The sequence below is a fragment of the Ostrea edulis genome, chromosome 2 (genome assembly GCF_947568905.1).
Source record: "Ostrea edulis chromosome 2, xbOstEdul1.1, whole genome shotgun sequence".
In the NCBI taxonomy this organism is placed as follows: Eukaryota; Metazoa; Mollusca; class Bivalvia; order Ostreida; family Ostreidae; genus Ostrea; species Ostrea edulis.
The window spans coordinates 105,685,875-105,701,221 of NC_079165.1; the positions used below are offsets into that span (position 1 = coordinate 105,685,875).

Below are 15,347 nucleotides of genomic sequence, written 5' to 3' on the forward strand. Positions count from 1 at the left end.
TGATATGAGGGTAAAAAATCAAGATCACAGTAGTTCTTGCGATTGACTCTACTCGGGGGGGGGGGGGGGGGGGGGACTTGTCAATTATAGAGAACATTCTGAGGGTCAAAACTTCCATCAATCTCGTGAAGACAACTTTTTTGATTTGAATGACTTCCTGGCTAAATAAGGTAACAAATCATGCAAGTTTACCAATATACTGTGAATATTTAATGTGAGATATTCTCAGCTTCTGTCATCAGAAACATAGTCTGCTTTGCTAGTTAAGGTGTATGGGAGCCGTTGAGAAGCCTAATATACTCACAGCACCTGTGTGTAGTCTGAAAGATATAACCACTTTTCACACATTTAATCGCTTTTCATGGCCTTGGAAATAGGTAAATTTTATGACATTTTATGAGATGATTAAAAGGAAACTTGTACAAATGTTGTAAAAATGATTTGACTGTCTTGAATTTCAAAATTTCATTAATTTCAATCTACTCAACTTTAGATCCTTCAATCCGCTTGCATTGTTTGCTAGACAAGATGTAGTGAACTCTAAGATTGAATCTCATTTTACAGCTCTATACTGTTAACAATATTACCCAATACAACAACACAAGTGAAGGAGGTATGCTACACCAGAAGTATTTGATGTGGATGAAAAGTGGAGGATATGTACAACAATATTTTGAAGTTGAAAATTTTCAAATTTACTTCATTTTGTCAAAAAATACAATTTTAGTAGAAGGTAATCTGAAAAAAAATTAAAACCCCTGCTGGACTCGAACCTGTGACCTACAGTTCAGCAGTCGGCATTCTAACCTACTGAGCTACTTGGCTAGGTACTTTAATGGAAAAGGAAAAGTCAAATATTGCTGATATCGATTTTTTCATCCATGTTTTTATAGGAAGTCAGCCATTATGACGATGTAGAGTACTACCTTAAGGTGATATAACACACCAAAAGTAATTAACCCATTAATCTGACCAGCTAGGTAACAAAATTTTAACTTGTCAAGGTATATGTGACGGATGTATATGTGACGGATCTATATATGCATTTTTAGTCAGCCTATATGGCAATGTGTTATTTTCCGAACTGCACAATAAATCAAAAGGGAGGCAACTCTTGTTTAACCAACTACACATGTATGATATTTAGTGCTAGAAACGCTAGTCTTGCTAGTCCTTACTTATTTTTGCTTCCGTAAGTTTGAGAATTTTTAAAAACATATATTCATGAATTCAGGAAACAGTTTTATATTAATTTAGATAACTACTGGTAAACACATGTTAGCAGCATTAGTACACAAAAAATTTTAAATTCTAAAATTTTCTTTGAAGAGAACTGTTTCGAATACGTGTCATTAAGGAAAGGTAATTGAGTGAATACTGTGTTTGTATGAATTAATGACATTGTAATTGCATTGGACAGGAAAAATCGAAAGTTTAGTGATCGTTGATCCCAGTTTGCATATCAAAAATGGCTCTGCAGTTAGAACTGGAGATACAAAACTGACCAATGAAACGAAAGAAAGCAGCACCATTAAGTACAAAAAAGGTCACTAGCAGCAATGTATACATATTGTTTTTACATCTGTAAATGTCTTGTTAAAGTTCCTGCATTGTTGTTATTATATTTGGAATTTGTGCGCTATAATTTTTTTAAAATTTACATATTCCATTGCATGTAATGTTTACAATATTGTGGAATCAAAAATATGACTCAATGGTTTTAATACATTTTCTTACTCACATGGTTGTTTTTTTCCCCTCACATACTCATTCATACACACTCCTATTTTTCAGAAATACAGTGAAACTTCTCTAAACCGACCAGCTGTCGGACCAAAAAAACGGCCGGTTTAGAGGGGTGGCCGGTAAACTGAGAATTTAGCATTCAAAGATATTTCAGCTCAATTTGTATTAGATATTTCATTGACATACCACAAACCATATAATATGGTGTTCAAGGACTATTATTTCACTATTGGAAATAAAACAAAATAATTTACTAACATGTTTATTTTCAATTTATAGCACTAAAACTAATTAAATATGAATAAACATTTTTACATTGACATGCATAAATAATGGAAACATTCCGTTTAAATAAAACTGCATTTGATATATATGTATAGAAATCTGTAGACTAGCAGCATTTATGTAGAATTTCGGCTTCTGTTTTAATAAACAAAACAAACACATAGCCATTTGATTACTGCAATTAATACACAGAGTAGGTACTGCTCACTTTGACATGGGGATCTATGATCAATTATCGGTGGAGATCAAACTAGACCACTAGTACCTACAGGTAATTATTATGAGAAATAGTCTTGCTGCAATCATCTAATTTTAACCAAAAATTTATAACAGGATACATAAAGAAAACACAGAGGCCTATTATTGGAATTCCTCTTACCTATAAAAACTCTGTTTACGTCCATTGCTTATATCGTTAACAAATTTGTTTTGACATTTTTGAAAAGTATAGTAATTTTAATTTTGATGTTTCTTAGGAATTTTAAGTCTATGGAAACCCCCCAAAAATCATTTATCTATTGAAAATTATCATTAACAGTCATGGGTTTGTTATTAATTAACTACCGCTTATATCCATGGTGCAACAATATGGCGTATTGATTGTATTCATTCAATATGTGCATATCTGTTTATAACATTTCATACAGAAATTTGAAAGGGTCACTTGGATTAGCCAAGCACCAATTAACACCCTGGACAGCACAGGTAAACTATAGAACTTGTAGAGTCCACTTGTGTTTTTCACACCTCCAGTTGATAATTTCCCACCTGGCCAGTAGATCAGTCATTTTTCACACCTGGCCAGTCTTAATCACCACTCTGGCCAAAATTTTCTAGTATTCAAATTGTGACCTGTATTATAAGGGTAAATTACACATGTTTGTTAACAATTGTACTTTAAAAACTGGCCGATGTCCGGTTTTCAGGGGTGGCCGGTTTTGTGAGACTTTCTTTGTAAGGAAATGTTAAGGTTTCTACTGGGACTTTGAAAATCGGCCGATATTCAGGGAGAACCGGTTTTCTGAGGGGCCGGTTTGGAGAAGTTTCACTGTACATAATACATAAATTCAACTTTTTTTTTTTTAATTTATTCATTTTTGCTAAAACTTAAGAATGCTGTTTGGATTTACTTGACTTTTATAACAGTATCTATACCAAAGTTTCAGTGCTTCGTTTGCTGAAGAACAACTGATTTTCACATGTTTGATGATATAGGTCAATGACTCTTGCAGGGAATGATCACAGGGTTTTGTTAGGGTCTTATACTGATGTCACCTTGTCTGTCTTTCTGTCTGTTCTTTGACTGATGTGTCTTCTACAGTGTGCTTTAGATGAGACTGAATCAGGCTTTTACCTTACAATAGAAACATTCCTGGTTAGTTGGTTGTAACTAGAATGACCTCTGTGTGTTTTCAGGCATTAGACATTTTTTGTATATTTTTACCTTGTGAAGTTCAAAGTTCCTGTCTTTTAACATATACTCTATAGTCATGAAGGTTCACAAAAAGGTCCATCAAGACAGTCAATTGACCTTGATGCACCAATCATCAATTTGTGCAGTGTCATTTGATTCAATAAGTGTAGACCCCTACTGATGAAGTCGAAGGGGACTTTTAGGTTTGTGATCCGTCCGTTTTACTGTCCGTCCAGTTTTCTGCACTTTTTTTTCTCTGTTCTTGCAGATATTCATTTTATATTTGGTATGTTGCTTTGCCATAACATGTTATAGATCAAGTTCGAATTTCGTCTCGGTCTGTTGATTTTTTACTTAGTTATGGCCCTTGGACTTAGAAAAATAGCATGAATAATCAGTTTTTCAGACTTTTTTTGGTTGTGCTGGCAGATATTCATTTGATATTTGGTACATTGCTTTGTCATAACAAGTTACATATCAAGTTCGAATTTCATCTTGTTTCGTTGATTTTCCATTAAGTTATGGCCCTTGGACTTAGAAAAATAGCATGAATTGTTAGTTTACATCCAAGTTTCTTATCTCTGTAGATAAGAATACTACACTCATTAAAACTTCTAGTATAGTAATACAACAATATAGCTAAATTATTCATGATCACCTGCATGTCACAGTTTATTGACTTGGTTAAAGACCTAAACCTAATTATAAATTTTGTCTTTTCTCTGGTCTAGTCTCTACTCGAATAGTAGTTGATTTCCAACCATTCTTATCCTGGTTCCCCAATTTTCGCTTTTACCATAACCTACATAATGAACTTTGAATATTGTTGTGGTACAGTAATTTTTGCAACTGGTAGGGGACTATGTATTGCCATGCAATACTCTCAGAATGCTTGTTTTTCTGGGAGTTATGCCCCTCTTGAACTTAGAATTTCAAGCCCATCTGTCCTGTTCCTGTCAGCGCAACTCTTCTGAGACCGCGCAACAGAATTTTGTGAAACTTTGTAGTTAATAAGGACACACTATGTAGATGTGCATATTCCCAGGAAATTGTGATTCAATAATTTTTCTGGGAGTTTAGAACTTAGAATTTCGAGCCCGTCTGTCCTGTTCTTACAGTAATGCATAGCATTACCATTCATTATATGAGGCACTGTAAAGCAATGTTGGAGCATGGGGTGTGTGAGCTACCTTTCTTTCAATAATTTTCTTTAAACTGTGTATGAGAAATTTATTGTACACATTTAGACATATAGTGATTGGCATTTGTCTCATCCTGCTTGTTAAGAAATTAATTCTCTTTGTACATTATGAAGTAAGGGACTTCTCTAGTGAAAAATAACTCGTATACATCTCAGAATTTGCATATTACAGTAACAATGACCATGAGTATGTTTATTTCTCCTTTCCAGTACCATTGAATTGGACAATTAATCCTTGATGCAGGTTGTAATAGTTCTTTTTATGCAGCAGTAAAACTTGACATTATTTGATTCCCGTAGAACTTGACATTATTTGATTCTCGATTTCCATGAAATAAAAATTCGTCATATCTAATGCATGGTTTTCCTTTATTAAAAGCAGCTCCATATTTGCATCATTAAAAACCAATAAAACTGGCATTTATATAGGTGTCTGACCAAAGAAGCAAAGGTGTCTATAAATAGCAGAACATAGTTATAATAAAGATTGATTCTTCTAGTATTTATTGGATGCTTTGAGATGTTATATTTTGTCTGCAACAACTAGATAGAATGTATTCCTTTGACTCACAGAAATGTGGGTGTTGTGATTTTTTTGTTTTTGTGTGTCAAGGTCACACTTTTGAAATGAAAGAACCTAGAAATTCCATGAAGAGTGTACATAAAATCATATATACCTGTGATTTATTGCAAATTTTGTCTTAATTTGCAGCACAATTCCTATTTCTGTACATTTGCATAATAGAATTAATAAACACTAGTAAATTCAATAAGATATATGGTAGTCTGAATTTCCTCTGATAATTTTAGATATTTGCACATTTGATGTTTATTTTTGGCATTCTTCTACTACATAGATTTTTTTGGAAGTTTTTAGGTCACCTGAGTCACTCAGGTGACCTATTGCCATTGATTTTACATTTTTAACTTCTTTTTGAAAACTAGTACAAGGCCAATACGCTGGTTTCGAGATGCGTCCGAGTTATTTCCCTTTGATGAACTCTCGTACTTAGTAAGGTGCAAAACAACTTGTTTACACGCGGGAGTGGGACAGATATTCATCACTGAATTAGTTAATCTGCTCAGTAAGTTTATCATATGCAGTTTTATCACCCATTTTCGACTGATACACAAACTAAGTAAATGATAAGTATTCAAGAAGTAATTAAATACTTAGGATTCTTATTATATCACGTTATTTTGTTGCTCCTACCTATCATATCCAGGACATTGCTTGGAAATATTGCATTGTATTTATGTTTCTACTTTAGTAAAACATTTCTTTTGACAGTATTTTATATTTCTTACATCAAGTATTTAAAAAGAAGTCATTTCTTATACATTTTATCGTCTTTCTCATTGACTGTGGTACCACTCTGTCCCACCTAAGTATTCAAAGTTCCACTAAATACACCTCCTACACAGGAGAGCTCTAATCTCGAAACTGGCGTATTGTTATAACTTTTTATTTGAAGTATCTCTAGGATAAGAGGAAAATATAAAATTGTGAAATTTATTACTTTACCACCCCTGGGGCCTTATGGGTGGGGCCAAATATGCTAAAAACAGCCATACTTTAAAAAATCCTCTTTTCTACTCCCACACATGGGAGAAAAACTAAATGCATGCATGGTTATGATGTCCACGAAGCCCTCTATCAAAATTTCGAAATTCAAGGCCCCTGAGTCAAGGGTTCAGGCCTTAGGGTGGGGCCAATATGACCATGCATATATTGAAAATGTATTAAATCTTAGAAAATTTTCTCTACTCCCATATATATTTGAGAAAATCTAAATGCATGATTATGATGTCCATGAATCTCTCTACCTAAATTGTGAAATTCGTGGCTCCTGGGTCAGGGATTTAGGCTCTAAGGTAGGGCCAAGCCAGTATGGCCACATAATAAAAATGTATTTTTTAAAAATTAGGTAATGTTAAAATGATTTATATGCTTCAAACTTCCATTTTTCCTTCTTTTGTAATTGAATAGGAATTGTATGCATTTTGAAAAATCATAAGCATGTGCACAAAAGATTTCATATTGAAGCTTGTATGCAAATATGAGACTCCCTGTGTGGGCTATGATACTCAGGTGACCATTAAGGCCCATGGGCCTCTTGTTATATAATGACACCAGACCCTACTTTAGTGTTCAATGTTACAAATGTAAGTACGAGAGAGTGGTGTGACTGTATGACCCACATGATTCATAACTGAAGAAAATACACACACATATGGTGCATTTATTTGATTTATGACAAAAATCAATAAGGTTTGTTAGCAGTACCTTTGTTTACCTGTAGTAATATGTATGGGACATACATCTCATATATTAGCTTAGAGTCCACACATTTAGACATTCATGTAGAGTGTGGCCACAGGCACTCGACGTTTTAAATATCTATAATAAAAAAATTGTCTTAATGTAAACATAATATTCACATGAATATTATGTGTTTACAGGAAGACAATTTTTTTTATTATAGATATTTAAAACGGCAAGTGCCTGTGTGTGTGCCCAAATGTAGCTCATCCACAAAGAGTACTAGAGTATAGTTTCCATTATTCCCATTTTTTAGGAATAAAAAATATGTCATATTTTGTTGGCATGATAAGCAGGTAAAACTTGTATCATTAAGACAGATAAATAGATGAATTATTGCTATTTTTATTCATTTATTCACTTATCGGTATTGTAGAAAAATTATAACATTTTGCCTCTGTGGCCGAGTGGTTAGAGCATCGCACTCAAATTCACACGGCCTCTCACCTCTGGTCAGCACGGGTTCGAATCCCGCTCGCGCCGGTAAGTGAGAAAGTTTCCCAGTTTACTTTTGGAAGGTCGGTGGTCTCTTCCCAGGTACATTGTATCTGGGTTCTCTCTTCCACCAATAAAAACTGGGTGCCACCAGATAACTGAAAAATTGTTGAGTGTGGCGGAAAACATCTAAACATTTTTAATGGTTTTGGAATGTACAGGCTTTACCAAGTGCTAATTTTTAACTCAAAACATACAGACTTATTTTTCCTGGCTTATAGTTATTTAGGATCCTGGCCCCCTTTTTAATGTCACATGCAATGTTTCTGCCTTATTTTGTAAAACTAACAATCTATATAATCTATCTCCTCAATATGAAGAGTTCTTGTATGATTTCCAAAATAGGTTTAAATTGACCTGGTTTATATTGTAGTGAGATTAGTATGCTTTGTAATTGACCTGATTAGCTCAGTGGTCAGATCACCCAACTGGTATTGCAAAGGTTCAAGATTCGATTTCTGATTGGTCCAATGATTTTTCTCCCATCTTTGCAATGTCCATGTGTACAATTATGTTTATATATACAACCTTCTGTAATATATACAAAATGACTTTCCATTTTTACTTAGCACAACCAGGAACTATCAAAATATGCTAACTCCTAAACAGACCTGGTGATTTGGTTTTGTAGAAACAAGATTGATATGATTGTATATTATTTAGAACCATCACATTTGCCCTTTAAATTACTAAAACAAACAAAAAATGTCAACACATTTTATTTAAACAGTATTTTATTAAGTATAACATAATAAGGATTAGGCCCCAGGCAGTGCCTTTATTATATAAGCCTTCTCCTTAAGGTACAAGGTAAAGGTAAATAACACATTGGAATGATCATCCACAATTTTGATTAAAAAAAAGAACTTGTGTTACATTTTCCATATAGTATCCTACTGTAGATCAAAGAAATTGTGGAATTGATTTTAAGATAAAAGAAAGGATTTAGGATTATCATTAGGATTGTTAGTAAATTTCTGATGTATCCGGGTTAGAATAGGTCCTCAGTACCCCTTTCTTGTTGTAAGAGGTGACTAAATGGGGCAGTCCTTCAGACCGAGGCCCCGTGTCACAGCAGGTGTGGCACGATAAAGATCCCTCCCTGCTCAAATGCTGTAAGTGCTGAACAAAGGCCAAAATTTTGCAGCCCTTCACCAGCAATGGTGACGTTTCCACATGAGTGAAAAATTCTCGAGAGGAACTTTCAAACAATATACAATCAATCTGTTGTGTGCCAAATTTATTAATACTTGAGATTCACAGAAAATTTTAGGCAAGTAGTGGACAAAGTAATTTTGCACAACCTACATTTCCACCACACTTCGGTTTCAACATTTTTAGCTCACCTGAGCAAAAATAGGATGGGGTCATTTGAAAATCTTATTCTCAAGAACCACTGGGCCAGAAGAGCTAAAATTTACATGAAAGCTTCCTGACATAGTGGAGATTAAGTTTGTAAAAACCTTGACCCCCAGGGGTAGGTTGGAGCCACAATAGGGATCAAATTTTTACTGGTGAATATATGAGGAAAATCTTTAGATATGGGCCAAGGTGACTCAGGTGAGCAATGTGGCCTATGCGCCTACTGTATTTACATCAGTTTGAGATGTGTTTAAGTATTATAAAAACAAACATACATCAGTGACCTTAGAAAGACTGGTTTCCCTGTATATTGAAAATTAGCACACACAGCACTTGAATATATCTGTACGCTGTGAACGTGAACGGTCAGTCAAGATAATTACAAGTATTTATTCTGTTTGTTATTATTTCATTTCATGGTTTTTTTTTTCTTTATTTATAGAAGAGGAGACCAGAGACAGTGAACATGGAAAATATATGAATGACAAACAGATCATTAAGCTGATTAATGAGGACAGCACCAACCAGGAGTTTTTCTACAAGCCTCCCATCAATGTCCTCACTCTGGCCTTCAGCATCCCTGGGATGGAGACAGATTACCGTGACCACTACCTTGAGGACACCCAGAACCAGCACACAGTGTCCTCCCCCCGATACCAGGCTCTGCTGGAGATCATCGTCTCCTTCATCGTCTTTTTCATCACCTCGTTATGCTGCTTTCTGATCTTCGAGAGACAGATCCCCTGGATTCTAGTCTTCTTGATTTCCTTTATATTGGAGGTGCTGTGTTTGGTCCAAGCATTCACTGATGTCAAATACCAGGAGAAAAAGGGAGATGTCTGTCACAGCTGTACACATCTGATGTCGGGATGGTTCTTCAGGAACCTGACCGGAGCAGTGGTCACCAGTATCCCAGTGGTGGCTATCTATTCAAACCTGTCCTGTGAGATTGCAGTCAACAGATTTTCACAAGATCATTTCTTCTGCTACTGCATAGTAATGGCTATTCTGCACTATTGTAACTTTACTATGATTAGTTCTTGGGTCAAGTCCATTGTGGCTTCACTTGCAGGGATTGTTATACTCGTCTTGTTGTACGTTCAGCTCTGCATTTTCGAAAGCACACCAGAAATGAATCCAATAATTAATGGTAGTTTTGGTTACTCCAACACAACAGATATTAGTATCACCACTATGGTTACCACCTTGGCTGCAGGTGCCACGCAGGTGCCCCCACTGTTTTCTGGAAGCCATCCTCTACAGTTTGAGATCATTTTAGACATCATTATTTTGCTGATTCTGGTTTTCTTTCTGAACAGAGAATTTGAAATCAGCTACAGGTTGTCTTACCATGGAGACACACAGGCTTCAGCCAATAAACAGCAAATGCAACTGAACAAAGAGCAAGCTGATTGGCTCTTACACAACATCATCCCAAAGCATGTCTCTGAACAGCTAAAAGGAGAGAACTGTCAGTACTCCAAGAACCACAAAGACGTTGGCGTAATTTTTGCTGCCATTGTGAATTTTAATGAGTTCTATGATGAGTCTTATGAAGGTGGGAGGGAATATCTGAGAGTTTTAAATGAACTAGTAAGTGACTATGAAGACTTGCTCAATCAATATAGATTCAAGGATGTGGAAAAAATAAAGACTATCACTAGCACCTTCATGGCAGCCTCAGGCCTCAACACACAATCTAGGATGGAAAACAAGCACCCTCACGCCCATCTCTTTGCTCTCTTGGAGTTCTCCATAGAGATGCAGGAGGTAGTGAAAAGATTCAATGAGAGTTTGTTTAACTTTGACTTCATTCTCAACATAGGGTACAATCATGGTGAAGTCACAGCTGGTGTCATAGGAACAACCAAACTGTTGTACGATATCTGGGGAGACACGGTTAACATCTCCAGCCGTATGTACTCCACAGGGGTGAAGGACAGAATCCAGGTCCCAGAGGCCTCCCTCCAGCTTCTAGAGGAGATGTTTGAGTTTGAATATAGAGGAACCATTCAAGTCAAAGGAAAGGGAGATATGAAGACTTACCTTTTGAAAGGCAAGAAAGATGATGCCCATTGGGAATAGGCATTACAAAGGCATTGGTGTTTACTACAGAGTTTCAATAATTCTGTTGGACGATGTAGTTTCTCTTTATTTTGATGAGAATTGTGTATATATGCAGGTTTTAGCAATCAGTGCAAGAGGTACCACTGAACTCAAATGAAAGCGTTTCATTTTTAATATATTGATAAATATTTATGATAAAAGCTTTTGATATTGAAAGAATTTCCAGAATCTGTCATTTCAACATTTGGCAGAATTTTCTACGGGTAGATAGCTGGTTGATCTCCATGAACAAATTGTTATGAAGTTGTGGCAACCCTTACCATATTATGTTTACTTAATAGATTGAAACTTTATCCGACCTTCTCAAGTAAAGTGAATTTTACTGAGACAGATCAATATTGATGCATTTAAGAATTGGAAGACATGATGTTGAATATCGTTTTCAAAAATTTTGATATAAATCATTTTAAAGATTAATCTTTTCCCCACATTTGACTTCTATGTATGAGAATCATTTTTAGGAATATGGTACAGAAATTGAAGAAGTCTGTTCTTGGCTACTTGTTGTAGCTGGGGGTTTGGGGTATTTTCAAAATATGTTATGCTGTTGTAATCTGATGTTCTAGTGAAATTTTTTCTGCTTTATCTGGTCTGATTAAAGTTTGTTTTTTTTTGCTGGGTTGTATTGCCATGTGAACTAATGACCACTTAATCAATTTAGGAGCCATGTGTTTTTATTCTATAAAGATTTGCTATTTTATTAATGTGTATTGTATTATGTTGTATTTTAAACCTATTAGAAGATTTCATAAACCAAACTAACTGTTTCAAAACTGAAATATGTAGTCCAGCCTTCAAAACCATTATAGTACATATTCCATATATATTTTTTCTGGAGGAAAATACTTGCATTCACTATACGATATAACACTAGAAAAACCATTTATTCAGATATATTTATGTCAGATTCTGACCACTAAACCCAAGAGCCTTATCAACATACCAAAACCACTTTATATATTGTAGTACGTTTTATTTGAAATTGTCTGCTGAATATTTTTTTTTTTTTTTAATTTTGAGCTGATTTTTGATAAAATCAGTGGGGAAGTGCACAGTTTAGAAATGTTGTGCTTATTTTTATTAAAATCAGTGGGGAAGCACACATTTTTAAAACTGCTTTTTTGTTAGTTAAAATCAGTGGGAAAGTACATATATTAAAATTCTGTGTTTATTTTTGTTAAAATCAGATGGGCAGTGTACATTTTCCATCACATGGGATGAATCTCATTAACATTATAAAAGATTAAAAAAAAAAAATAGCATTTAGTGCAAGTGCATAATACTTTCAACTAATTCTTAAACATGCTTTGAACTGAAATCTTCCCATTGTGGAATATTGCTCTCGTAGAATTCCTGTAGTAAGATAATTAATTGTCTGTTTTATTCATCTTTCATCTGTTGCCATAGAACTGTCTTGCCTGAGCTTCAACATCAACATATCCTAATTCTTGGTTTGCTGTGAGGAAAATATATCCTATGTCACTAGTTTGAACAGGTTACATGGGACCACTATTTTGATTTATGGATTTTGCTTGTAAATATCTCAATGTCTAATAATATTTATATTTTTTGAAAGTGTCCTCAATTGACTTAGTTTCATTTTATATTCTGGAATTTAGAAATAATTCACGTTTCATTTTATATTCTAGAATTTAGAAATAATTCACATCTGCTGTTGCTGTCATACAGTGTAGTTTTCTAAATTAGAAAACTAGATATAAGAATTATTCAGTATTGGAATCAGCTCTACTTGTTACTGCTTTGTTTTAACATAAATTTACAATTTTATGCTCCCCTCCCCCCAAACTTGGGGGGGGGGGGTGTTTGTGGTTCTTATTTCTGTCTCAGCACTGTACCTTTAACCTTTGGTCATAGCATTTGAACAATGATATGTAGAAGAAACTGAGAGCTATATGACAAATTAGGATCATTCATGAAGGTCAAATTATCCACATTTGAACGTCATCAAACTCGAGGGCATATAAGTGTTACACAAAACAATTTTTGATTGATGGAGAAGTCATTGAGAGGCTATATTTGCTGATATGAAACATGGCAATGACTGTATTTGCTGATAAAAACATGGCAGTAGAGATTGATAAATGAAGATCCATAGTGTGGTAGTACACTGTACATTAAATTGATATATAAGATAGATATAGAGCTGAAAATACAGTGATAGGTGCTGTGTGCTGGTGTTATAGAATTCTGTAACATTTCATCAACAATATACTAGGGTTTTGTTATAAAATTCTGTAACATTTCATCTACAGTATACCAGGGTTTAATATGTGCTTGGACTAATTCTGATGAAGGATGTTTAAGCACATTATACAATGTAGGATACTTATATTGTTTATTTTGGTTTTTATGTAAGAAATGAACAAAATTGCTAGGAGATAAATAAGAACTTATCCAGTCAAAATTCCTGTGAAATTATTTCAAACACCAACTAAAAAAGTACAAAGTTCCTGTGAAATTATTTCAAACACCAACTAAAAAAGTACAAAGTTCCTGTGAAATTATTTCAAACACCAACTAAAAAAGTAAAGCTACTTCGTCATATGACAGAACTGTGTTATTTCAAGTTTATTGGTGTTGTTCCTTTCTGTTGTAAATTGTATTAGTCACATGGCCGATGGCAACCAAACGGTATACAGACTAGGTTTATCCTCTGTAAGTTTGTAATACATGCTGATACCATTCTAGTCACACTGTGTAGATATTACCGGGAACCAGTTTTATTACAGATCCAATCTATAGGAGAGATATAGGGATGAGAATGGAGAGATTGGACTTTAGCTGTTGTCAAGTGTTACTTTTGTTGGACAAAATATCTCTGTTAATAAAGAAATTCATGTTTAATTTATTTACTAGTATTGTGTTAGAGAATGCTTTGGAGGAGATCGAACTGGTTTAATATAAACAGTGTTTGTGATATCGCAGTACTCGGTAGTAAGATTTAAATGTATCCTGAATTTTACTGCTGGCTATTAGATAATTTTTAAGTTATTTTCAACATAATAGATGTGTATATGCCAAGGATTTAACTACAAAGTGTAAAACAACTGAAATGTATATATACATGTGTACTTAATTTTATTTCCTGGTAACTTTGGGGAGAAATGTGTAACCTGAAACAGCAAATGTAAGCTGAGTGGAGATTTGATATAACTTCATTAAAATTGTCCAATCTGGAAACTCTGCTTTCCAAAATCTTATTTAAATCACACATATTTTGGCACCAAAATTTGAATTACATTGAATATACTGGATTTAGTCTAATTTGAAAATTTTTCCTTGCACCAAATATGTCCAGATTAGACAATTTTCACTCTACAAATTTTGTACAAAACAGCATTACTTGATATATTCCAGCAGAAAAAGGAACAATTTTATGAAGGGTTGAGATTTTAATCTGTAGTCTCATAACAGCACATGTTTGAAGTGACATCACACAATGTAGATTTTATATTGTTATGCTTCTGATAGGCTTTAGAATAAATTTTTAAAATGTACAAGAATTTTGTTTTATTGTTGACTCATCTAATCTTGAAGCCCAAGTGAGCTTTTTGGATGAAGTCAGTTTGTAATCTGTTTGACTCCTTCAATAAAAAACCACCCATTCATTTTCAGCCAAACTTTAGTGCAAAGAGTCCATAGGGAATTCGGTTTTTGATGGGCCACACCTGTTTTATAGCCCTATCTACTACATTCCTTCCTCCTTAATTCGTCTTTACTCTTGAAGACACACAACCCAGATTTTTTTTGAAAAAGATATATATGTTTACTAGGGAGGAAACCAGAACACGCCCTATTCATCCAATGAGCTGATTCACAATGTGTGATATGGCACACTGATTTTGATTACAGATTACTCCGTATACTGGATCAAGACATAGGGCTCACGATTATGGAGCGCCAAATTAACATAAACTCAAATAATTGAAGATATCTTCAATTATTTGAAGATATCATCAATTCAATTATTGCTCTCTTTAATTGAATTAATGCACGCATTAAATCAATTATTGCTCTCATCAAATGAATTAATGCGCGCTTCAATTCAATTATTGCTCTCATCAATTGAATTAATGCACGCATCAATTGAATTAATGAGAGCAATAATTGATTTAATGCGCGCATTAATTCAATTATTGCTCTCTTCAATTCAATTGATGAGAGCATCAATTGAATTAATGAGAGCAATGATAGATTTGATGTGCGCATTAATTCAATTATTGCTCTCTTCAATTCAATTGATGAGAGCATTAATTTTGTAGAAATATTTCTTACAATAATTGATTTAAAGCTCGGTATAAATAATTTGATGATCTCTTTAATTCAATTGAAGATATCTTTAATTATTTACAATGCTTTTGTATAAGGAATTA

At 34.2% G+C, this 15,347-nt stretch overlaps 1 protein-coding gene across 2 annotated transcripts in view; it reads left to right on the forward strand.

The window, feature by feature from the left end:
- Window positions 1-14,471, forward strand: part of LOC125681099 (adenylate cyclase type 9-like) — a 44,607-nt gene extending 30,136 nt beyond the window's left edge. The window contains exons 6-7 of one of the 2 annotated variants that reach the window (XM_048921024.2): window positions 1,421-1,546; window positions 9,269-14,471. In XM_048921024.2, coding sequence (XP_048776981.2) covers window positions 1,421-1,546; window positions 9,269-10,911 — 1,769 coding nt within the window. In that variant the 3' untranslated portion in view covers window positions 10,912-14,471. The remainder of the gene's footprint in view (window positions 1-1,420; window positions 1,547-9,268) is intronic. The other variant, XM_048921025.2, reaches the window with a different exon arrangement.
- Window positions 14,472-15,347: the final 876 nt, after the last annotated feature.